The sequence below is a fragment of the Bubalus kerabau genome, chromosome 4 (assembly GCF_029407905.1).
Source record: "Bubalus kerabau isolate K-KA32 ecotype Philippines breed swamp buffalo chromosome 4, PCC_UOA_SB_1v2, whole genome shotgun sequence".
Lineage (NCBI taxonomy): Eukaryota > Metazoa > Chordata > Mammalia > Artiodactyla > Bovidae > Bubalus > Bubalus kerabau.
The window spans coordinates 127,217,220-127,243,661 of record NC_073627.1 but is presented as its reverse complement, the minus strand read 5'-3'; the positions used below and the strand labels follow the sequence as shown (position 1 = coordinate 127,243,661).

At 39.0% G+C, this 26,442-nt stretch overlaps 1 protein-coding gene across 2 annotated transcripts in view; it reads left to right on the top strand.

The window, feature by feature from the left end:
• RNF38 (ring finger protein 38) overlaps positions 1–26,442 on the top strand; it is a 121,161-nt gene that overhangs the window by 31,196 nt on the left and 63,523 nt on the right. For both annotated transcript variants that reach the window (XM_055578538.1, XM_055578537.1), the window contains one exon: positions 21,654–21,724. In XM_055578538.1, the coding sequence (XP_055434513.1) occupies positions 21,654–21,724 (71 nt within the window). Of the gene's footprint in view, positions 1–21,653; positions 21,725–26,442 lie in introns of those variants that run through there.

Here is a 26,442-nt window from a genome sequence, read left to right as displayed (position 1 = left end):
CTAGAGTCAAAATTTTTAACCACACATGGTCACGAGAGCTTAATCAGTTTAATGTCCATGTATTTAAACTTAATCATTTTTAGATTGCATTTTTATTTTAATGCAAAGAAATACAGTTGTTTCCAAACCATGTCCTTGTTCCAAATTTTCTTAACAAGAAGCATAAGAAAAAAAAAAGTATTTCATATAAACTGTTATATTGGACTCGCATTGTTCTCAACTCTTTTTTTTTTTTTTTTTCTCAACTCTTGAGAAATTGCTGGGAAAATCTCACTGTGTTTATGAGCCCTTTATATTAACTCCTTGCCCTCAAACTCCAGGAAAAGAAAATAACACTTCATGTGATAAAAATCAGCATAACATTGCCAGAGCCTGTGCTTGAAGGGCCAGAGGTCCTGCCTGGAGGCTGTTAGCGTAATTAGGGCTCTGCAGGGCTGGCTTACTGAGAAACTCCCCGACACGAGTGAGGTCCAGTTGTGCATGTGGACCACACAGTACAGCGTGTGAGTATTTAGTGCATCGTAGACTTTTCTATGCAAGAGCCAAAACTTTGTGGAGAGGGGAAGAAGAAAAACAAGGGCTAGATTAGAGGCAGAGTGAGTGTAGGAGAACTAGACACAGCAAGTCGTAAACGATGCACTATGTAGGACAGGCTCTCATGTGCCGCTTCAAGGTGATGTGTTTCGAGCCCAGATGAGAGTTGAAAGGGAAGATTTCAATACATCCTTTCCTAGGCTGTCACTTCAGGAGACATGTTAGAGCTGTGAGTTGTTTTTGTAGAGGAACATGTTCACTGCTGGTGTTCCTTGTTTTGTGACAGTCCTCGAGTTCAGCTGATGCTCAGAAGTACTGAGTTGAAAACCTGGATTAAGGAGTTGTAGCTGGGCTTTCAGACAGCCACGTGCCTCCGTGCTTTAGGAGACTCTTTCACTCACCTGGTTCTGTCTCTCTCACCCTCCCCAGGTGTTTCTGGTCTATGGTTTGACTTCCTGCCTTAGCATGAACTGTTCGCTTACACTTTCTCTCATCCCAACTCCATAATTTATTTGTAAGTGTCTGTATACCAGTGTTATAGCCTCCATTGCTTTGATACATATGGCAGCCAGTTATCCAATCTCAAATTGTGTATGTGGCTGACAAAGGATTTCTCGATTTATAAAACCATTAATATGAAAGAGAATGGAACAAATGATGATTAAGTTCATTTAGTTATACAGTTAACAAGTTACCAGGTATTAGAAAGCAAAAATTATATGAAATCATATTCTCTTGAAGTTGGAGACATGGCCATGAAATCAAGTTTGTCTTAATATGTCCATTGTCTTTTTCGCTCACCATGTTCAATTTCTCTGCCACTTTCAGATTTTCTCAGAGAGCATCTCACGATTAATTTCTTCCCACCTGGAATTTATCGTTGTTGTTCTTTGCTTCTATTTAATGATTCTTGTTGTCAGGTTGTCTTTGAGTGTCCCTAAGTCACATCGTTTGTGGGTCTCTGTCACTCTAGGGTTGGAGCGTCATCAGAGCGCGCTGCCCCATGGTAAGGAGGAGTGAGACGGTCTGCCCTTGTGTCAGGTGCTGAACCCTGGTGAGGCCCCGTGTGTGCTGAGTCAGCCAGTGTACTTTAGGAGATTTGAGCTTTGTGGTCTCTGCAGAATCTGCTGAGGCCTAAGGGATACTGCATTAAGCAGAACATATTGGTAAGTGATCTCCAGAGGTGGCTGTGAGAAAAAAGGAGGATAGTTCATGCTACAGTATGAAATCATGCTGTTTTCAGATTAATAAGGAGCAGTGACCGCATTTTGCGAGAAAGAAGGAGAGTGTTCCTTTGTTTATTCAGATTTTATTCTTTTCTTTCTTCTGAAAAGCTTAACGATTTAGTTTTAGTATTTGTAAAGCCAAGGTCTATTTTATTTTTAATCAGGGATATGTGGAAAAGATTGTTAGATTAGCAAGATTTTCTGAACTATCCATTCTGTGGGTTCTCAAAAATGACATTTTACTGAAGTATTTTGCTGCAAAGTAGCTAGCTGCCAGTTTATTGTCTCTTCCAGGCCTTTATTTCATCGGTAACTTTCTAGTGAATTGAATTCTTTGGATACTTTTCAGCCTTGATTTTTAGTTGAAATTCCTGTTGATCACTATTGAAATCCTTCTGCCTTTGCTTTAGTGAACTGTTCTGTCCTGATCATTCAGTCTCTCCTTTTAGGTGCTTTGGTGGCTTTTTCTTTGTTCATGCCTCAAATCAGCAATGGCAAACTGGCAATCTGTGGTTCAAATCTGGTTTGCTGACATGTTTTATTTAGTCCTTAAAGTGTTTTGAAAATGTTCATAGTGGTTGCCAATAATAAAAGGGTAATATTCTATATTAAGAATCTGAATTTTTCAGGGGAATGAGCTGGCTGCACTGGGTGGCCATTCCCTGGGGCAGTGTCGTCAGATCACTGGGAGGGGCGTGTGTTTGCTTCAGGGGCTGTGGCTCCACGCAGTGCACTTCACTCATTTGCTCCTTGCCTAGTCTCTGTACATTTGCATTTGCAACTCGTCTTCCACAGCATCTGTAATCTCCTGTCTTCTCTCTGTGTGCTCTCCCTGGGCACCTCTGCCTCCATCCGCCGCAAAAGCCAGGTGGATGAGTCTGTTTGCCATCTTAAGGAATGGTTTTTCAGTTCAGTTCAGTTTGTGCCTGCTTTTCAGTGTTTGAGTTCATTTCTTCTTTGCTTTTTAATCACGTTATTTTTGTTGTTTTCAGGTCTATAAGGTTTGATAGCTTGAAATAATTTTCCAGTTCTGTATATTAATTGAAACCTTTTATCTGCTTGTAGTGATTCCTAATTGCCAGTCAAGAATTCTATGTCCCAACAACTGGGTGGATGTTTTACTATGCATAAAAATGATACAAAACTTGAGCTGCTTTGCTTTTACTTTTTTAATGTATGTATATAGTAGCATTGTCATTTTCTTACTCTTGTAACTTTCATACCTTTGCTGTAACACCTTCATGTAAAAACCTGTCTTTGAGGTTTATACCACACCGTCCTTTACTCCTCTTTGTGATCATCCACTAAAACTCCTGGCACCGACATTCCTCTCATCCCCCTCCCCTCAATTCACGAGGGATTTTGTCATCTGGCTCACGGTGTTGCTCTCCTCACTCTGAATCTTACTGCCTCTATGCCTGTGGACAATCCATTTAACATGCTGCCCCCTAGGAGCTTAAAATCTACTTGGAGATAATAAACATAGTACGTAAACACAGTAAAAGTCTTACATAAAAATAACATTCTAAGGCATCTACAGAAGAAGTGGCATAGGTCTTTGTTTGATAAATTGCTGATAAAGTTATATAAGCAGTTTTTTGAAGGGTTGAAGTCTCTTTCAGCCTAGACTCATGTATCTGTGCAGAGGTATATCACTCCATGTAATTCCCTTGGTGTGTCTTTTTCTGGGGAGGAGTAGGTGATCTTAATAGAGCATGTGGGCAAGGAACTAGTCAGGGCCTACCTCTCATTCTCTCTCCTCTTCCCTTTACTGAACAGCCAGCCACCGGTAGCCTGTTCCTCTAACTTTTCCATGAACGGACCTCCCTGTGGGGAAACCTGTGGTTTTCTGACTATGACTGTGATGGAGCCAGTAAATTAGTTCAATTCTGTAGTGAAGTTTTAGGAAGACATTGTTGCTATGCCTTTAAGTTACATTTTAAAACATGGGCTTTACCTGTAATAAAACTGACAGTTTGATCTCCATCTGTTTGGCTTTTCTGTCTTATTTCTTAATTATTCCAGAAGTGGGTAGGATAGGTAGCTGGGAGGAAGAGATTTTATTTAGTGATCCCCTAAACCACTGTGGTAACAATTGCTAAAATGTTCTTAGGGAACATGATTCTAGCTTTTTTGAGGTTTGAGTTGAGTATTGGGAGATAGCAGAATTCAGGTAGGGTTTTGTTGTTGTTGTTTTATCATTTTATTTATTTATTTTTGGTTGTGCGGGCTCTTCTCTAGTTGCAGTGAGCGAGGGCTACTGTCTAGTTGTGGTGTGCGGGCTTCTCAGTAGGTGGCTTCTCGTTGTGGAGCATGGGCTGTAGACCACAGGGCCTTCCGTAGTTGCGGTTCCTGGCCTCTAGAGCACAGGCTCAATAGTTGCGGTGCACGGGCTTAGTTGTCCCCCAGCATGTGGGATCTTCCTGGATCAGGGATCAAACCCATGTCTCCTGTATTGGCAGGCAGATTCTTTACTACTGAGCTACTAGGGAAGCCCTCAGGTAGGATTTTGGAAGTGTGTTGACTTGAGAAAATGCAGGGAGATAAAGATGAGTTCAAAGAACAGGAAGTTGATAGCTGGCTTGAGCAAAAGGCTTTGGAAGATGTTGGTAGTGATGATTGGCCAGGACAGATTGTATAGGACTTTGAATGCCTGATTGAGAAATTTGACTTTTTAATCTTACAAGTAGCAGAAAGCAATTGATGGATCCTGTTTAGGGGAATGATAATGTTAAAGTGACACATTAGGAAAGAATTTTTTGAATTGATGTTTCAATATAATACATAAAAGAATATATTATCATTAGTATCTAAGAGCCGGCTAACATTCAGTGGTAACACGTAATGTTCACTGTAAATCATTTTGGAAGCACAAATGATTTAATATACTGGGCAATAATCTTTCTTGAAGATAGTCATTCCTTAAGTAGCTGTGATTTCTTTGAACAGAAGGCTGCTTCACAAGCTGATTTAGATGGATTTGGAGTCATCTTTTAGTGTTAGAATTAACTTCCCAAAGCAAGCCTTTTTGAAGTAGGTGTACTTTTTTTTTTTTTTACTGAGGGATGTTTTTATTAATGTGTGTTGGACTGTTTGTAGTGTCTGGCAAAATAAAATGAGATGAGAAAAATAGTTTTGGAATCTGTCCAAGGTAATATAATTCAATATTAAGAAAGATTTGGCAGAGTAACCCTGAACAGGTAAAAGCCTGCTAAATGAAATTACATAAATTACATCCTTACTTAGCAGCTGACATTCACGGAGAGGTTGGCTGTATGGCATATATAGATGGCTGAGGTCACAATAGGTGCCTACCAGTGTGGGCAAAGACCATTTTGTAACCTCAACAGTACAGTATGAAGTAGAGAAGGGTGCTCCTTTTCCACTGAGCTTTTTGTTTCTCATTATTTCTTCTGCCTCTTTCTCCTATACCCACTCCAGCACCCCATTCCCCTACTTCCTAGCCACTGTTGTGGTTACAGGGGCCATGCCCAGCTTTGCCTTGGCTGTGTTAGATTGGCTGGCAGATGAAACCAAAAATAAGTCTGTGGGATTTTCAGGACTGTCAGACCATGAGCTACTTTAGGAAGACAGTGTTTTGGATAGAAAGGTTAAATCAGTATCTGGGGTGCTTTGTGTGAGTAATTTTTTATTTTAATTATACAGGTAATACTTTTTTCTCTTTTGTTATTGGTTTTCAATTATGCAAGTAGTAGTGCTCGGAGAAGGCAATGGCACCCACTCCAGTACTCTTGCCTGGAAAATCCCATGGACGGAGGAGCCTGGTAGGCTGCAGTCCATGGGGTCGCTGAGAGTCGGACACGACTGAGCGACTTCACTTTCACTTTTCACTTTCATGCACTGGAGAAGGAAATGGCAACCCACTCCAGTGTTCTTGCCTGGAGAATCCCAGGGACGGGGGAGCCTGGTGGGCTGCCAGACGTCTATGGGGTCGCACAGAGTTGGACACGACTGAAGCAACTTAGCAGCAGCAGCAGCAGTGCTTGAAGATGCAGACGATATAAAATATGTAAATACCCCCAGTCCCATTATCCTTTTCATGAATAATTACTGTTAACAGTTTGTATATATTCCTGGATAAATGGGACCTTTTTGTATTTGTTTATTGTTTTGCACCTTGCTTTTTTTCACTTTATGTATATTTGTGGTCTTTCTATGTCAGTAACTTTCATGAGGTCTGTATAATAAGTAGATCATAGGAAGGAATAACAATGATTTATTTAACCACTTTCATATTGATGAATGCTGGCAAGATTTTCCCAGTTACAGGCTATGCCAGTTTCTGGAGGTTTTTTCTTTGATATGTTTTAAGAATAACCACTTATTAACTTTTCAGTGCCAGACAATGTGAAGTTTTCTACATATATCATATAAACTTTGCAATAACCTATATCATAGGTGTTACACCCATTTCCAGATAAGGAAAAAAAATAAAGCTCACTTGGCCAAAGTCTCATGGTCCATGAATGGAAGAACAGGGGTTAAAACCCAAGCCTGTCCCATCACAAAACTTTGCTTCTTTTCCACTTTTCATTTCTAAGACTATATTAGCAAATAAAAAATTTTTTTTCCACCAGTCCTGATGTTAGAATTAGCTTGAATATAATTTTTGTGTTCTAATTTAAAATTCATCTCTTGTTTATTTGTAGTTTTCCTCTCTGTTGCTTTTCATGCATAGCTCTATTCTGCATAGATTTGAAATATGGCAATATGAAGTGACCCTTGTGACTCATTATATCTGTTTCTTTCACTTTGTGGGTTACAGAATAACAGTGTACTGTGTAGCAGTATTCAAGACTGAGAGAAATGTGTAGTAATAATTTTTTTTTAATTCAAGTATAGTTGATTTACAATGCTGTTAATTACTACTGTACAGCAAAGTGATTCAGTTATATATACATTCTTTTTTTGAAATTCTCTTCCATTATGGTTTATGATAGAATATTGAATATAGTTCTCTGTGCTATACAGTAGGACTTTATTGTTGATTCTTTCTCACATCTGCTCACATCTGCTAACCTCAACCTCACACCCCATTCCTTCCCCAAGTCCCTCCCCCTTGGCAACTACTAGTCTTTTCTCTATGTCTGTGATTCCATTTCTGTTTCATAGACAGGTTCATTTGTGTCATAGGTTAGATTCCATATGTAAGTGGTATCATATGGTATTTGTCTTTCTCTTTCTGACTTATTTCAGAAATAAGATATTTCTTATTAGTATGATAAACTGTAGTTGCATCCATGTTGCTGCAAATGGCATTATTTTGTTCTTTTATTATGGCTGAGTAGTATTTCATTGTATAGATGTACCATATTTTCTTTATTCATTCATCTGTTGATGGACATTTAAGTTGTTTCCATGTCTTGGCTATTGTGAATAGTGCTGCTATGAATGAAGGGATGAGCAGAAGACGTAAGTAGACATTTCTCCAAACAGGAAATACACACGGCCGATAGGCACATGAAAAGATGCTCAGCATCACTAATTATTGTTCATTCACTCAGTCATGTCTGACTCTTTGCGACCCCATGGATTGTAGCACGCCTTGCTTCCGTGTCCTTCACTATCTCCCGGAGTTTGCTCAAACTCATGTCCATCATGAGTTGATGATGCCATCCAACCATCTCATCCTCTGTCGCCCCCTTCTCCTCCTGCCATCAATCTCTCCCAGCATCAGGGTCTTTACTATACCTATGGCTGATTCATGTTGAGGTTTGACAGAAACAGCAAAATTCTGTAAAGCAGTTATCCTTCAATAATAAATAAATAAATAACAACTATATGGTCAGAATGAGGTGCCACCTCACACCAGTCAGAATGGCCATCATTAAAGTCTATAAATAACAAATGCTGGAGAGGGTGTGGAGAAAAGGGGACCTGACAGTTCCCCCTCCTGTTAGTGGGAATGTAAGTTGGTGCAGCCACTCAGGAAAACAGTATGGAGGTTCCTCAGAAAACTAAAAATAGAATTACCATGTGATCCATCAGTTCCACTCCTGAGCATATATCCCTACAAAACTATAATTTAAAAATTCTAAAAGACCCATGCACCTAATAATAATTCTTAAGCTTTTGATTTCTGCATTATGAAACCTTTTACCTTGTGTATTGCTTTGCCCTTCCCCAGAGATGCTCAACATTGCTAATTACTGTTGCTCTAATAATTATCATACTAAGAGAGCAAGAGAGGGCATCTCTCCTCAAGCAGGGGAAGATGTCAGGCCTCATACCTAGCCAGCTGAGTAGAGAGAACTTTTTTCCTTCCAGTTAGGAATGGCATTGACAGTTCCCCCACCTCCCTACCTCTTTGACTTTGTGGAAGTAAATGTATCCGAGAATGATCGTGCTTTCCCTAGGCCTTTGCCCTAGCTGAATGAAAGCTCTGTACTGTACTGTACTGTATTGACTGTCTTGAAACTCTTCCTGCTTGTAAGTGGATTGGGGTGAAGTATGGAGAGAGGAATCTTGAATACTTGGTTTAGAGCAGTGAATCTAATTGAGAATCCTGGACTACTTTGAAGATCTGTTTTTAAAAAAAACACTCACTGGATTGCCTTTGCACTTAAGGTCTGAAGTTAACCATCTTGTCAAGTTATTTTAGGCTTTGTTTTCCCTTCATAGGTTGAAAGTTGACTGAAGATAGGACCCATGTTTTTGCTGCTTTTACCCTCCTTCCAGCACCAAGCTCAGTCTGACAGCATTAATTAAAAAGTGGACACTATTTTTTAGGTTGTTGCCCTTAGAAAGCTTTGAATTCGAGTGGAAAAGTTTAGTTACCCAGATGGAAGATAAACATTTTATAACCAAGGATGTGTGAATAATTTTAGGAGTGATAACAACAGTAACTGACCCAAGTTTAGGTTGATTTTCCTCTGAGTTGGTTTTATGTACTGGCATTTATATTTGGTCTCAGTAACATATATGACCCATCTGATACTGGGTGAGAAATGGCATCTTGGGTAGTAGGATTGACAGTTGAGTTCTCTCATTCTTCTTGCCTTACTCAGCTGAAATGCCAGGAGAGGGAGGGAAGGGCTGCGCACGTGCCACTGCAGCCTGAGGGGCCTTTGAAGTAGCCACTCCTATTTGCTCGTTCAATGTTCATCTGTGTAGGGGCAGCAAAAAGGGAAGAGGAAGAGCCTGACATTTTGCTCCTCTGGTGGTAGAAACTGCTTTCTCTCAGAACTAGCAAGTCAGGAAACAAACTTCAAAGATTAGTGACCCAGGTTGCCATGGCAAGGCTGAAAAAATGGATGGCTATTCATTTTTATAATATTTATTCTTATGTTCCCATTCTTCAGTGCTAATCTTACTGTGTCTTTTCCTGCTATTGATTATGCTTCTGTAAATTAGAATATTTCCCACACATAATAGAAGAAAAAAAATGGATATAAATGAATCTAAGATGATTTTTTATCTATCATTACTATTTTAATAATGGGCAGTCATCTTTTAGAAAAGGAGCTGAGTGGTTTAACTCTTTCCAAACTGAATTGAGCACTCTTTTCATTTGGATTACCAGTTTAATGTCAGCTTTCCCATGGAGATCGTTTGGTGCATCCCCAGATACTTTACAATAAACTTAACCCAGGTTTTTACTTTTCTACTCACTCTTAACATTTGGTACCTTCCTCATAAAAACAGAACACCCTGCTACCACTTACTCGGGAGCAATAAAAGGGAGACTAATTTTAGTGGAAGATTCATCTGTAAAATGTTATTACACAATTATGAATATACACACAGAAGGCTGTCTTTAGCATTAGGAGCTGACAGCATTATACAGGAAGCTTAATATTTAAATGAGTTGTTTTGTGATTTGAAACAGGTGTTTTTTTTTAAAAGGCAATTCAGAGAAGTTTTTAAAATTTTAGTTGATTTACAATGTTGGGCTAATTTCTACTGTATAGCAAAATGACTCACTTATACACATATATACATTCTTTTGTATATTCTTTTCCATTATGGTTTGTCCAGGGAGATTGGATATAGTTCTCTGTGCTTAACAGTAGGCCCTTGTTGTTTGTCCATTCTCTGTATTAGAGTTCGCATCTACTAACCCCAAACTCCTAGCCCATCCCTTTCCCACCCCTTTCCACCTTGGCAGGTCTGTTCTCTGTGTCTGAGTCTATTTCTGAAACAGGTGATATTTTTTAAGAACTAAAAACCTGTAAGCCCCAGTATATAAGAGAAAACAGAAACCTAGCAAGAAACAAGGTTATATTTGTTGCCTAGAAAACTCTACTATCCTTAGGAGAGCTTACTTATTTCTGAAATTTCTATGACTTATCATTTTGATCCAAACACAAAATGTGACATAATTGTGTTGGAGGACTGGATGAGATAGGAAGTGGAACAGGAGGAATGGAAGAGTTCAGTTGTCTGATAGTAGTATGACCGAAATTGAATAGTGAAAGTGTTAGTTGCTCAGTTGTGTCCAGCTCTTTATGACCCCATGGACTGTAGTCCTCTCGGCTCCCCTGTCCATGGAACTGTCCAGACAAGAATACTGGAGTGGATTGCCATTTCCTTCTACAGGGCATCTTCCTGACCCTGTGATTGAACCCAGGTCTACACTGCAGGCATATTCTTTACTGTCTGAGCCACCAGTTCAGTTCAATCACTCAGTCGTGTCCGACAAGGAAGCCCTATAAATAACATAAAATTTGATAGCCAAGCAGTAGTCATATATGCATATTATGTAGGAAAATTGAGGTCAGTACTGGAAGGAATGCCTAAGAGATTTGATCATGCTTGCCTCTGGGAAAGGAGACTAGAGACTGGGTGGGGTTGGTAGTAGAGTTCTATTTTCATCATAAACCACTTCATTCTTTTTTTACTTTTTAAACTTAAATACATGACTAAGCTTACATTTACAAGATGACATTTCACAGGATTGACTGGGAAATGCGTCTTTATAGAATTCGTTAAAATATAAGATAAATGAAAGGCAGAGAGAGACCTTTTCTTATATATACCATGTCACTTAAGTGAAATGAAGTGAAGTGAAGTCGCTCAGTCGTGTCCGACTCTTTGCGACCCCATGGACTGTAGCCTACCAGTCTCCTCTGTTCATGGGATTTTCCAGGCAGTAGTACTGGAGTGGATTGCCATTTCCTTCTCCAGGGGATCTTCCCTACTCAGGGATCGAACCCGGGTCTCCCAGATTGTAGACAGACACTTTACTGTCTGAGCCACCAGGGACGTGTCACTAGTACCTAGGATAGATCTGACACAGTGGGGTTTGATAAATATTTATTGAATGAATAAAGCAATTGCAGAAATGAAACTTCTGGAGTATGAATGAGATTAGAACCTTCAGGATAGAAGGCAAATGCTGTCTGCTGAGCTGTAAACTCTCTACAGCAAGGGAGTGTTTTGCTGTGTCTTACACATGGGTGTCTGCTACCGAGTAGGTACTCAGCAGATGCTCAGGGCTCGCTTTAAAATGGATTATTCAAGAATTATAGCCTTGAGGGCTAGAAGTAAGGGTACTTCCTTCAGCTTGTATCTTGTTGCATCTATTCAGTTGAAGCATACTCCTTCCCTCACTTGATGGATCCTTTGTTAGGGATAAAATCAGAGCTAATCAATTGTGCAAAGTCTTTGTATTCAGTAAACTTTTATAGTAGGGCTTTCTATGACCAAAACTTGGCTTTAGGTTCTACAGAGGTTATAAAGATGAATAAGGCTCAATCTCTTGACTCCAAAGAAAATATAATCCAGAAGAGAAATTGAATTTCTATGCATTCAACTGTTACATACAAAATATATTATGAGGCCTGAGCAGCTTGTGTGGGAGAAAGGATGATGATTCAGGAAGGCTTCCTTTCCTTTCTTTCCCTGTCTATTCTTACCACCCTGTCTTTCACTCTTTTATTTCATTTCTACCTAACTTTGTTTCTGGGTTTACTTAGTGCCTGCCATGAGCCAGGAATTGTGCTCCATGCTAGAATATGAAAAGATAAATTGAGGATCTTATGGTCTGGTTGGAGAGACATGTAACCAAAAAATGACAGTATGATCAGTGCAATCAAAGAGTTCTAGTGAAAAATTAAGGAGTTAGGCAGTGTTTCACAGGCACATCAGCAGCCTTGGTTTGAATAGAAGTGTTATTCATAGCACCGTTTCTTGAATTACTATGTGCCAGGCACTGTGCTGTGAGCATTTTCATATATTTAACCTTAATAATAATCCTCAGAACAACTCGGAAGTAGATGTAAGTAGATATAACTATTCCCACTTTAGAGCTGAGGAAGGCATGTAATAGGTTGAATGACTTGCCTTAGATCACGTATTCAGTAGATGACTAAACTGTATCTAGGTCTGACCCCAAAGTTCATTCTGTTCAAGAAAGAAATAGAAACGTATAATGATGTAGCCACTTTGGAAAACAGTTCCTTAAAAGGCTGAGAAGAGGTCCGTGTGACCCAACAGTTCCACTCAAGAGAAGTAAAACAAACGCCAATGCAAAAAGGAATGTCATAACAGCACTATTGACAAAGGTACTGAAGTGCAAACAACCAAATGCCCATCAGTTGACGAATGGTTATCCACATACTGGAGTATTATTTTGTCATAAAAAGGAAATGAATTGATACATGTTATAGCATGGGTGAACCTTGCAAAGGAACAGTAAGCTAAGTGAAAGAAGTCAGTTATTGTACAAAAGCCACATTTTATGATTTCATTTATATGAAGTATCCAGAATAGGCACATACACAAGTTAGACTGGTGATTGTCAGGGGCTCATGGAAGGGAAAAATGAGGTGTAATGGCCTTAGGTTTCTTTTTACAGTAATGAAAATGTTCTAAAATTGATTGTGATGATGGTTGTACAACTTTGTGAATATACTTAAAAAAAAACAACCTTTGGGACTTCCACTGTAGGGGCCTGCGGTTCGATCCCTGGTTGGAAACTAAGATTGGTTCAGTGGTTAAGTTGCCTTGAAATGCAGGGTAAGTGGGTTCGAACCCTGGTCAGAGAACTAAGATCCCACATGCAGTGGAGCAAATGAACCCTCCAGCCACAACTAGAGAATCCAGGCACTACAACAAAAGACCTGCATGCTGCAACTAAAATCTGACACAGTCAAAAAAGTATTTTTTTTAAAAAGATCCTGCATGTCATGTGGTACAGCAAAAAAAAACCCACCAACTTTACACTTTAAATAGATTAATTGTATGGTATGTGAATTATATCTCAACAAAATTGTTTAAAACAAAATATCCTGGAACTCTGAAATTGAGTTTTCTGCTCTTGGTAGCTAGAAGTATCATTAAGATCTTATTGTAAAAGTAATTAAGCAACTGAGTCACTTAAAGAGTAAAACTGGCTTTTTCCTCACATGTTATTTATCAAAATTTACCTTACATTAAAATTACCTGACATTACCTGGGCTTCCCAGATGACACGAGTGGTAAAGAACCTGCCTGCCAGTGCTGGAGACGTAAGAGATGTGGGTTCCATCCCTAGGTAGAGAAGATTCCCTGGAGGAAGGCATGGCAACCCACTCCAGTTTTCTTGCCTGGAGAGTCCCATGGACAGAGGAGCCTGGCGGGCTACAGTCCATAGGATCGCAAAGAATCGGACATGACTGAAGCCACTTAGCAAGCACACAATTTACATTAATAATGTCTTAAAGTGTCTTAGTTAATAGAGTTTGCCTAACAAGTTTTTTTTTTTCTGTTTTGGTGGTCTTTTGTTCTTTTTTATTTTTGTATTTCTTTTTGACTGTGCTGAGTCTTCGTTGCTGCTCAGGCTTATTCTCTAGTTCAGTGAGTGAGGGCTGTTCTCTGGTTTCAGTGCATGGGCTTCTCATTGCAGCAGCTTCTCTTGCTGTAGAGCACAGGCTCTAGCGCACGCAGGCTTCAGTAGTTGCGGCTCCTGGGTGCTAGAGCACAGGCTTGATAGTTGTGGTGCGGGGGCTTAGCTGCTCTGTGGCATGTGGGATCTTCCTGGATCAGGGATTGAACCCATATCTCCTGCATTGGCAAGTGAATTCTTTACCACTGAGTCACCAGAGAAGCCCTGTCTAGTAAGTTTTAAATAAGTTTCCTAAAAATAGTGCAGTCTATTCTGCAAGTTGATTTGGAGAAAACTTGAAACATTAAGGATAGATGAGTAAGTAAAGTTGGATTTTAACAACTGGGTGATACTAAATCTTTGGAGCAAGTATCTTTTGAAAGTTATTAGTTGGTTGTTAAAACCTGGAACCTTTGTGACACTTTTCTTTGCAGCTGTGCTATAGACTCTGGTTTCCCAGTACCAGTTGTGAAGGCTACTGCAAGCAATATGACTAAAACCCAGCAAGATCCTGTTAGAGTGTAGCAGTCTCCAGGCCAAGGATTGGATACAGCTCAATATGTTTTCCTGTCCTACTATAAAATCAGTCACTTTTACTCTTCTGCCAGAGTCAAAGGAAAAGAGCCCTAAAAAAAAACAGTGTATAGGAGCAGACCCAAAAATCAGACTCAAGTGCTGAGAGTATCTTTTAGACAGTAATTACAGTGACAGTAAGTACAGGCAAAGTGCTGGGGCTGGCTTTTATAAAGCCTACCTGTCTCTCTTAGTATAGAGTGAACAAGACGTAGCTTAAGGTGTTGGTTTTTGTTTTTATTGAGTTCAAATGCTTTTTAGTAATCTATGCCAATTATTTGGATTGTGGTGGTTGGTAGGCTAATTAAGTTTTCAAAAGACTGATTTGGAAGGGTTGTTAATACCTCAGAAAACAGGACCAAATTTCAGAATAATTAAGTTGTACAGAATACCAACTATGTGAATGGCCTGTACCAGTGTCCTAAAGAATCTAGAAGCTGTGTAAGATCTTTCATCTTTTATCTAAACTTTACTGCCTCCTTGTGAGAACTTACAGATCCATGTGCCACAATCAAAGAATGAATTCTGCCTTGCTATCCTGTCTAAGGATTATCAAGGAGATTGTGTCAGGACATGACTTCCATCATAGCCCACTTCTGACCCAAGTTAATCACTTGACATCCTTGGGATGTATAGGAAATAACTGTTGCAAGCCTTGATCATCACCTTGTGTACTTAAATGAAGTGAAAGTTAGTCGTGTCCGACTTTTTGTGACCCCATGGACTGTATAGTCCACGGAGTTCTCCAGGTCAGAATACTGGAGTGGGTAGCCTTTTCCTTCTCCAGGGGACCTTCCCAACCCAGGGGTTGAACCCAGGTTTCCCACATTGCGGGCAGATTCTTTACCAGCTGAGCCACCAGGGAAGCCTTTGTGTACTTAAATGTTGTATAAAAAGCCCTGGTTAGATCACTGAAACATGAGGTTCAGTCCTTACCTGCCCATTGTTGGCCTCAAGCCAGGCCAGGTCAGTGATTCTATGTCTGTACTCCTAGTTCTTGGTATGTTAGAGAAACATCACCTTTGAGGAGTTTTATGAATGAGGCAGGCAGGCGCTCATAGGTTGGTCTCAGCTGCTTTCTCAAAGGTACTTTTGTCAGAAGTCATTATGGATTTGGACTAGAGCTTAATAACAAAATGAGTAAAGTAAAAATATCCCTGCCTACACATAGACTAACAGTTGCATCTTAGCAGAGATGCACCAGTTGCCACCAAGATCATTTTGTAGACAGGGTCTCAAAGGAGAGAGAAGGTAAAGGATAGTTCAACTCAAGAATCCTGCTTATAGTCATGGGGGTGCTGTTGGAGCCCCCTATACCGCGTGGCTGCACTGTGTGGCTTGTAGGAGCTTAGCTTCCCAACCAGGGATCCAACCTGCATCTCCTGAAGTGGAAGTGCAGAGTCCTAACCACTGACTGCCAGAGAATTCCATCTTTTTTTTTTTTTTTTTGAGTTTGCTTGTTCTATTTTGTCTAATATTCTTAGGGATACTTGATGCTAGGCCCCCCTTTTTAACAGATATCATGGAAAATCAGAATATATGGATGAACAAAGATAAGAAAAAAATTTCCTCCTGTCACCCAAGGATTATCATTGTTATATCATAGTGTATATTCTTCTGAATGTTTCCTTCACATATTTGTGTATGCATGTATTTGTTTAACCACCATGAAATCATACTATTCATATTCTTCTTTACTCTGCTTGTTTTAAACATTTTTATTTCAGTAAATTTTCATCTCATCTAATTTTACTATATTCAGATTTTTCCAATTATCTCCAAAATACCTTTTTAACTGGTTTATTTAAACTAATATGCAGTCTGGTATGCATATTGTATCTGATTATTTCCTTTAATTTCTTTTAATCTAGCACAGTTCCTATCTTTTCTTTTTCCTTTTAGAATATTAATAACACTGACTTACTGAGAACTCCTGCAGAACCAACTTTTGGATGAGCTGATTGCTTCCTGTGATGTCTATCCCCTGTGTTTCCTGTAAACTGGCAATCACATCCAATAGTTTGATGGAGCCAAGGAAAGTATTTTTTGCTTGATTACCAAGCAGAGGTGATGTCTGAATTTCACAGTGTATCACATCAGAAGTCACATCTGGTTGGCCCACTGTTAATGATGATAAGATGGGCAATTGGATTAAGATGATAGGATTTTATCTCTTTATGATGTCCTTAGGTTCTCCCTGCAATGACAGATAGTGTTTCTTTGGCAGTTTACAGACTCCCATCAGCCATTCACATAACGATTTTAGCCCTTGGTGATCCTTGCCTGAATCAACCGTTTTGTGCAAAATGATGTTTTCTAATTCTGAAATCCCTTCTTTATGTGTTGGCACTCTTCTATAATATAGAACTAGGGCTGTTCATTTACTCTAAAAGGTGGGATAAATGCATGCTTTTTAAAAAGTTACTATTAAGGAACTCCTCGATTTTCATGAATATGAAGTGTTTGGGTTAGTTACAGTCTTTTCTTATTTTTGTGGTTTTTTTTTCAATACTTAAACTGATAAAACTTTGGCCAGTGGGAGCTGCTGCTTTTGGTCCTGTAGAACAGGACTCAGAAACCAGGTGGTGCTTTGGTTGGTGCTGTTGCCCTTGCCATTGTCCACTTTTGTAGCTCAAAACCTTCACTTTTAAACCCCTAAATCTTTGGAAATTCCTTGGTGATCCAGTGGTTAGGATTCTGTGCTCTTACCGCCAACGGCCCAGGTTTAATCCCTGGTCAGGGAACCAGGATCCTGCAAGCTGTGCAGTGTGGGAAACAAACAAACAAAAACACAGAAATCTTTGTTTATAAGGTGACAACTGCTAGCTATTGAGTCTAGGAAATGCTTAAGAGAGGCCCACTTCATACTGCTAGATTAACACACTACCACTACAATGCACTGAGGAATAATTCTAACAGTGTTCAAAATGCAGCATTCTCATGACAGCTTAAAGATTCCTAACCATTTTTAAAGAGTTGTGCACATTTTGCCCAGGCTTCTGCAGTTCAGTTTTGTGGTTTAATGCCTTTTCTTTTTTTATACTCAGATTTCAAGGAATTTGCATGTATCTCAATGTTTTTTCTGCTATTGTTTATTTAAGAAGATTATATGTTTGTTTCACAAACTTAATACAACATTTTTCTCTTCAAAGCAATGTGCTGAAGAGTTTCAGTTACATTCCAACTATCCTTGAGAGAAGATGACATTTGGAAAACCATGCTACATGACAGCAAAGGAGATGTGAGTTCTAGATGAGCCTGGCATTAGGAGACAATATTACTGCATATAAAGAACTGTTAATGGTCTTGTTTGACAATGTTTTAAGTATATAGTGGTGTTGATTGACAGTGTTTCAAGTATATAAAATACTAGCATGATAATTTGCTGCAGGTGTGTATTTATTGTGGTTTTAGCTCCCTTTTAGGAAGGAAAAAGTGGTAGGAGATATGATCAGAAAGGTCTAGGGTACCCAGGTCATATGAGATCTTGTAGACCAAGGAGTAAGGACTTTGGATTTTAAGTGAGAGAAGTAACCAAGGGTTTCAAAGGAGGAGTGACATAATCCATCTGAACCTTGAAAAGCATCATTCATGCTACAACATGGAGAACAGACTTGGGAGGCAGTAGGGAAAGTTCATGGGGAAAAGTAGAACTAAGGAGACTAGTTAGGAAACTATCACATTAGTCCAGGTGTTGGCTTAGGTAGCAGCAGTGAATGATGCCGAGTAGTTATATTTCAGGCATATTTTTGAAACAGGATTTGCCAGATCATCAAATGTGGGATGTGAATTAAAGAGAGGAGTTGAGGAAGATGCCCGGGGTTTTGACCAGAGATGCTGGTGAATAGTTACGCTGTGTACTGAAACTGGAGGTAGGTTTAGAGGACAAGATCAAGAGCTCAATTTTGGACATGTTATGTTTGAGATGATGCTTAGATATGTAAGTGATATCAAGTAGGTAGCAGGATATAGAAATATGGATTTCCTTGGTGTGGGAGGTGGGAGAGCTGGGGCTTGGAAATTAAAATTTTGGTGTCATCAGCCATGGGACTAGTTGGGATCACTAAAGGAGTGAATATAGATAGAAAAGAGAAGTCTGAGGATTTACCCTTGGGACATTCCAACCTTTATAAATTGGGGAGATGAGAATTGAGCAAAGGGAACACAGTCAGTGATGTAGGAAGCTTTCCTGAGGCCAAGTGAAGAAAGGGTTTCACGAAAGAGAGTAGGGTCAGCTGTTAACCTTCTAGAAGTCTTACACTTTTGTGTTTTACATTTAGGTCTGTGATCCATTTTGTGAAAAATACGGTCAGTGTCTAGGTTCTTTTTTTTTTCCCTTTGGTATGTGGATGTCTGTTCATTTACTTTTAATGCTCTCTTTTTGAGGAGGTTTTTAAGTTGCTAAATTAGGTATCTCAACCTTCATTTTTCCAGGTTCGTGGAGTCCAACTTTTTGACAATGGTCCCAAATGGTGGTCTCCCCTACAGTTGTTAGATAGTATTATGTGAACTATTTCCAGCACAGTTTAATTCTTCTTAGATTGTGTCCAGCAGAAATACACATAACATTATACCTTAAATACAAGGGTTTTGCATAAGGATAAGATAAATGTCTGTTTTGGTACCTCATTGAAAGGTATCTAATGTATACTTATATTTCATCAGTTCTTAGGATTCTTTTCACCAGTCTAATTTTAGTATTACATGGTATTAGAATAATAGGAGACAGAAAGTATAATTTTTACCAACTTGTGGAGACACATTTACCAAATCTTTGACAGAATAGTTTGTTGTGACTAAATTTGTCATTCTGTATTCTCCCCGGAGAAGGCAATGGCAACCCACTCCAGTACTCTTGCCTGGAGAATCTCATGGATGGAGGAGCATGGTAGGCTGCAGTCCATGGGGTCGCTAAGAGTCGGACATCACTGAGCGACTTCACTTTCATGCATTGGAGAAGGAAATGGCAACCCACTCTAGTATTCTTGCCTGAAGAATCCCAGGGACAGAGGAGCCTGTTGGGTACCGTCTATGGGATCACACAGAGTTGGACACGACTGACGTGACTTAGCAGCAGGAGCAGCATTCTCCCAGGAGATTTTAGTATTTGGGGATATTGTTGTGTGTATATATATTCTTCCATCCAAATCATGGTTGTTGACTATGTTAAATATGTTAACTGTTATTATTAGTACCCACGGGAACTCTATGGTTTATATTATTCTTATCCATAATTGTACCTTTTTGGCAACTGCACCTTCTCCCACCTTATCCTTCCCAGAATTGTCATCCAGTGGCAAAAACTTGTTAAGCGTATTAATGTTTCTTTCTTTTTTTTTAATTGGAGAATAATTTCTTTACAATGTCGTGTTGGTGTCTGCTGTACAACATTGCGAAATAACTCTCTCTCTATATATCCCCTCCCTCTTGAGACTCCTTCGTACCCTCAATAAGTTTATTTCTGAAAAACAGAAATTGATAATAAATATTTGCAAATGCTTTTTCAGCATCTTTTGATGTGATCAAACTTTTAAAGATTGGTTCTTATGCTAATACTTTGTTGATAAATTTTGTTGAATTTAGTTAAGGAATCAGGCTTTTATAGTGACATACTATATCACATATGCAGTTAGTGTGCTCTAATATATATGCTTAACTATGTTTAGGATTTTTATTCTTGTGTTTGAGGTTAATTTGTTTTCTTATTTTAATCCTCTTTGTATTTTATAATCAGTATCATATAAAATGGGAGGCAATGGTTTATATTAGGAAGTTAGGAATGTCACTATTACTGGGATTATTGAATCTGTACATTTGAAGAAATTATGTTCCATTTATCTAGTGAGGACTTTTTTGGCCATACTGGGCTTGTGGGATCTTAGATCCCCAACAAGGGATTGAGCATGGGCCCCTGGCAGTGAAAGTGCTGAGTCCTAACCACTGTGCCACGAGGGAATTCCCTTAAGACTTTTTATCCTTTGTAGGTTTTAATAATTTTCTGTTATTGCCAATTACATTCTCATTTTCTTTTATGATATCTTTAAAGTCTAAAGAGTTATTTCAGTAAGTGTAAAATAAAAATTGTTAGTATTAAGAAAATGTGTCAGAGTTTAGTTGGTAGCATTCTTTCTCAAGGATGTGGAATACTAGGACATCTGAAATGATGACATTGTCAATTTTATAAAATATGGTACCTATCAGTGTAATGTCCACAGGAACGGCGGTGGGATACCTTCTTAGGTTCAACTAAACACTTGCACATTCAGAAAAGCCACCATAGGTCTCACTTGGCAACACTATTCAGAAGGATATAGGACAGAAACTAACTTGTCTGTTAGATAAACTGTAAGACAGTGGGAGTCCTTGCAGCAGTTCATTCTTTCTGAAGTGCTCTTCTCACAGCTAAGGCTCCAAGAGATAAGATCCACGTTGGGTGGTGCAGGGAACTCTGTGGGCATGGTTTCTAGGGTCTTTTGCCAGGGACATACATGCCTGATTAATTACATATCACCACGCTCAGAAATTCAAGAACATGGCTTCCTACACTCTGTCTGCTTCCAGTCCAGATGTAGTTTACTAATTTGGTAGTTTCTGTGTTGCCAGATAACATAGGTGGCGTGCTGTCTTAATCAGGTTCACAAGGATTAACCCAAGGTTAAATTCTTACATATAAGGAGAAGGGGTTTTGCTCATTTTGGTCCACAGTCATGCTTGCTGATTTTTTCACTTAATGCCTTCTTATTTTATACAGTATCATCTTTCAGAAGGCTTTTCTTACTCCAAGATTATTTTTTAAATCGGCGTTTTCTTTTAAAATTGGTTTTACATAGATCTTGAGCCATCATTTTCTGTATGGTGAGGTAGAAACCAAAACTTTTTTCAGATGGCTTATCAGTTGTTCCAGTCATTTATTGCATGGTCATTTGTTTTCCTATTGGTTAGAAATGTCACTGTTGTCATAGAGCAGTTACTAGGAGATCTTCAAATTAACAAATGGTTGAGTATATTAAAAATATATATATTTTAAAGTAATAAAAACCTACTTATAATCATGTGATTGTGTATTAGATTGTGTTACTTGTATGCTGAGAATTTATAGTGTCGGTTTTTTCCTTAAAGCAAGTATAAGTAGTCTAAAAAGCAGTATTCTTTTTTCTAAACAGAAGTTTGCTTTATTGAAGGCTGTTGTGCTTATTTAGGTGGCCTTACTCAGAAAACTAACCACTCAGTGTAGTGGAAAGTAGTGAATTAAGGGTTTGAATAATGGGGTTCTGGTTTCAGACCTGCTATTTCACTGACTGCTCCTTTGTGCAAGTCAGCCTGTCTGTGTTTTGTTTTGCTCAAACTGCAGGAATAACAATCCCTATCCTGCCTATTTCCGAGTATTGTTGAGAATTAGATGGGATGGTGGATATAAAGGCACATGTAATTGGTAAAGCAGGTTAAATGTAAGGAATTATTGCATCTTAACTTTTCCTCCCTTTCTCTTGTAGGTAGTGTTGGTGCTTCTTTTCAGTGCCAGTCCATCCATCACGACCACATTTGTCATGATGACAGTGACAAGGTGAGGTCCGTGTTGATGTCTACAATGGTGAAAATGCATGCTGCCCTGTATCACTGAACTCACTTGCATAACTCGGGATGTAGAGGCAGGAGAGTGTGACTTGGAGGGCACAGTGTTGAGATACAGAGGGCCTTTCTGGTTTGTTGCTGGGTTGTTAGACTGCTCCAGAAAACTTGCAGGTAATTCCAGGAGGGGGACTGAACTCCTGATAACCCTTCCATTTCCTTACCCCCATTCCTGTCTCTGTCACTGCACTTCCTCTTTTCCTGAACAGCCTGGATGGATTATCTTAATATCCGAACAGGTGTTTCCAAAACTGATAACTATCTCAGCAATTTGTGTGTGTTTCCACTTTGAAATATCTTCGACATTCCAGCTTGGTCTGTTTTGTAGTTGACTATATTATGGCTTCTTCTTATACTTACTTTTTTTTTTCCCACTCCATTTCCAAAGCCCAATTTAAATGTTGAGGATTGAGAATGGAACCTGTCTGATTCATGCCAAAAAAACCTGCTTTAGGCTTGTTTTGTTTTTTAAATCAGGTCCAGTCTTTTGGTATTTTGCTTCTGTTCTTTTATCTCTAAAGAAACTGATCTTTGGGGGCTTTTCAGTACTCATGAGCACCCGTGACGGCCCAGGCCTTGAAGTGAATACTCACATGGGCTTGGTGTTTGGAACCTCTGGCTGCTGATATTGGAAGGGCTTAAATTCAGTCTTTTCCATCATCAGTTTCCAGTGGTTTCCCTCCCATTTCCTGTGTCTTGTGTACAGGAATGTATCGCTCCCTTGGTAGTTTCCCAGGCAGACCAATCCAAGTGATGTTTTTCTCTGCTGTTTTAATCAAGATCCTCCTCCCTCATCCTGTTGGAGCTTGATCAAGAAGTTGGTTGAACATTGGGATTTTCCAAATGGCCTTTGTTCTGTGTGTTGATCTCTCTATGAGCTTTGCTCAGTCAGATTTTGGTCTGTTTATGGAGAGAGTGGTACACTTTTAGTATTCCAGATTCTCTCTTATGATAGTAATCCAGAGGCATGGGCTTAATTTTTAACTTCTTTCAGAAGCAAGCCACTGAAAGAGACTTCTAGACTATATAGTTAGCTCCCTAAAATGTAGTAAAGCGCAGATTTTAGAAATAAGCATCTGAAAATAAGACCAATGGATAAAGACAAAAGGCAAAATCACTTTAGGTCAGTAATACTACGAGCTGTTGTGTTACATAATTGTAAAGATGTGTGGGGGTTAAATTTTCTTTCCCCTACTCAGTATAATATGCCTCTATCCATTGTTCCCTTATAGTGGAGAAGCCAGGTTTAGAGTCTAGAGAGGAGATTTCTGTCCACCTCTGCCACATATTTTTTATCTACTTTAAAATGATTTTCTTCCTAATTTCTGAACCTTTGTATAACTGATTTTGTGCTTTTAGGATGAGGTCTCTCCTGAAATACATGGGGAAAGGGAAGAGAAATTTGAGGGATTTTGTCACTTGATCAGCCTATCAAAGAACTGTCAGAAACTGCTTTGCTCTCCTCTCTCTCCTGCTTACCACACGTATATTTATGATTGTCTCCCAGAGGGAAATGGAGAGAATGGATTAGGGTCTCTTGAATATATTTATAATTTATTCAACTGATTCAGTCAGCAAATAATATTTGTTGATTGGCAGCTATGTTTCTAGGCACTTAGGGAATAATACATCAGGATACAAAACAAATAAAGATTGCTGTTTTTTTCGTGAATGTGCAGTCTGAGTGGCGGGGGGGGGGGTGGGCAGACAAAATAAACGTAATATGTTGTACAGTATGTTACAGTAAGCACAGTGGATTGAAGAAAATGTACAGCAGAATAAGTGGGATGAGGACCACCCAGAATTGGATGGTACAGATTGCAGCTTTGAATAGGATCATTACACATCATTCTGGGAAGGAGAGAGGTAGATAGGATAAGAATCAGATCACTATGTTTGTAGCAGCTTCTGACTTCTTTCTTTCTATAATAAATGGGTATTGGTTTTGTAAAGCAGCAGTGAAACCTGCTCCCTGATACATGCCACCTGGATTATGTGTTCTTTTCTCTCTCTCTCTGAAAATTGACAGGATTATAGAGCACAGCTAACTCAACCCTGTTTTTAAAATAAACTTGGAAGTTGTGATCCCAATGGAGAAAAGACTCCATTCCAGGGAGTCACCCTGGAGTGTTGGGGCTAGATCAGTTCTTCTATCCCTGATACAAGCCATGTAAAATAATTGGTTATTTCTGAACACATTTTCAAAACACATTGATGCTTACTATTCTCACTTAACTTTCAGGCATGGTTCATTTCTCAGATTTGGGAACAAAAGTTGATGTTTTTAAAAGTTGTCTGAATTTTAACTAACGGATGTGTGATGGAGGTGAAACCAAGGAGTAAAAGGGCCATTTGTTGTATATCCCTTCTATAGCCTCGCAACTGGCAAGCCCTTGAATTCCATGATTGAGCTTGTTTTCCAGCTTAAGTTTCTCTGCTGCTGTACATCAGCTTGGCAGTGCTGGCAGGAGCTGATTGCAGCTCTGAGGTTTACTGTTGAATACTGTGAGTTACATACTTTCATGTTCAGTTTATATTGGGCATAGCAATTCACACAAAGCCCTCTAGGAATATTTTTATATTCATTTATAATGTCATATCCCATAATTTCCAAGTAACAAACATCAATTATATATTTGAGTACCTACTATAAATTTAAGCATTGTTTTAGGCATTGGAGACAAGTATAGTGAACAAAACAGACAGGAATCCTTACTTTTAAGGAGCTTGCTTTCTTTGTAAATGGTTAGGAAGATGGCAAAACATAATTAAAGGTACTGTTAGTTCATTTGTGTTATGAAGAATAATAAATCAGATAAGGGATATAGGTGTGTATTGGGAGAACAAACACCCTTTGAAATTGGGATTGTTTTATTCCCATTTGTAGGTGAGGAATGTGAGACAGATTAACTAATTTGCCCAAGATTACCCAGTTAGTAAGTAGTAAACAGGGATTCAAACCCAAGCTCCTTAATTCCAGAGTCTGTATTTGACCAACTGAAGAAATCTATTCCTAATGTTGCTTTACATACTCAACTCTGACAGGCTCAGAGAAAAACATGTCTTCTAGTGAAGGCCCTGGAGAACCACAGTGCACTAAGTCAGTCGGCAGGCAGTTCTGGCCTGTCGGTTTTTTCTTGTCCAGCTCTTTTGACCAAAAGGATTCATGACTGTTTGTTACTCCAGGCCTCTCTAACCTGACAGCCCTGCTTCATACTCAGAAACCTGTGCTTCTTTGTAAGAAACCTCACATTGTGTGTTGCTGGATTGCACTGGTCAAATGGGATAGTTATGACAAAGTACTTTAAAAGTATAAAGAATAGGGGAAATATGTGATTGTGATAGCATATTTATGTTTCACTTAGGTATTGAAATTAACCTAACTCAGCTAATGTACTTGAGATACTTGGAATTAAGTAGTCATCTTCACAGTGCAAACAAGCCCGGCATGGGGGGATAGGTCTGTCCTGAGGATGAGGTAAAACATTGAATAGTCTGATAAGAGGAGATTTCAGGTGAGAGGAATTAATTTGTAGCCTCAATGGTATACTCTTCCTGAGTGGCCCGGCAATATGTCTGGGAAAGCTGGCCATTTGAGAGAAGGAAATGGGAGAGTTCTTTCAAAACTGCATGTATGTAAATGGCTGGTCAGAGCAGAAGTCCTTTCTGGACAAAGCTTCCTTGTGCTGGCCTTCAGTCCTTTGGTAACGGAAGAAGGCACCAATCCGATTTGTGTATGCTCATCCTACACACACCGCTTTCAGAAAGGTGGGAGATGTGCTGTTGGTTTTTCCTCCATGACTGTACACTTCCTTTTATCTTTTAAATATTCAGTTTTTTTTTAACTACATGGTGATTAAAAAAAATATACGCAGCACTACATTCAATCCCTCTCCCCAGAAGTTTACAGCAATTGGAATTTTAGTATTAACAGGATTTTTAAGTTATATTTGTATAGAGTATTTTTCATCTTTGCAAACAGTGGTTTTTTAGTATATTCAAAGAGTTGTTCCTCTATCTCCACCATCTAATTTTAGAACACTTATCATCACCCCCCAAGAAACCCATACCCTTTAGCAGTCACTCCCCATTATTCCTTCCCCTCAGCTCCTGGCAACCACTAATCTTTCTGTCTCTGGATTTGCCTGTTCTGCACATTTCATATAAATAGAATTACAAAAAAATGTGGCCTTTTTGTGTCTGGCTTCTTTTACTGAGCATGATGATTTCATGGTTTGTCTGTGTTGTAGCATGAATCAGCACTTCATTCCTTTTTATGGGTAAGTAATATTCCGTTGTGTGGAGCTAGCACATTTTGTCTGTCAGTTCCCTAGTTAGTGGATATTTGTTTCTATGTTTTGGTTATGAATGGTTATGAATACCACTTTTATGAACATTTGCCTGTAAGTATGTTTTTGTTTTTACATGATTTTAACATTTTGAGGAGCTGTCAAACTCTTCCAAAGTGGCTGTACCATTTTGCATTCCAACAAATGCCTGAGGGTTCCAGTTTCTCCACATACTTGCCAATACTTCTTTTTCCTGATTGTCTTTTAAACTACAGCCACTGTAGTGAGTATGAAGTACCATCTCATTGTGGTTTTAATTTTCATTTCTCTAGTGACTAAGTATGCTGACCATCTTTTTATATGT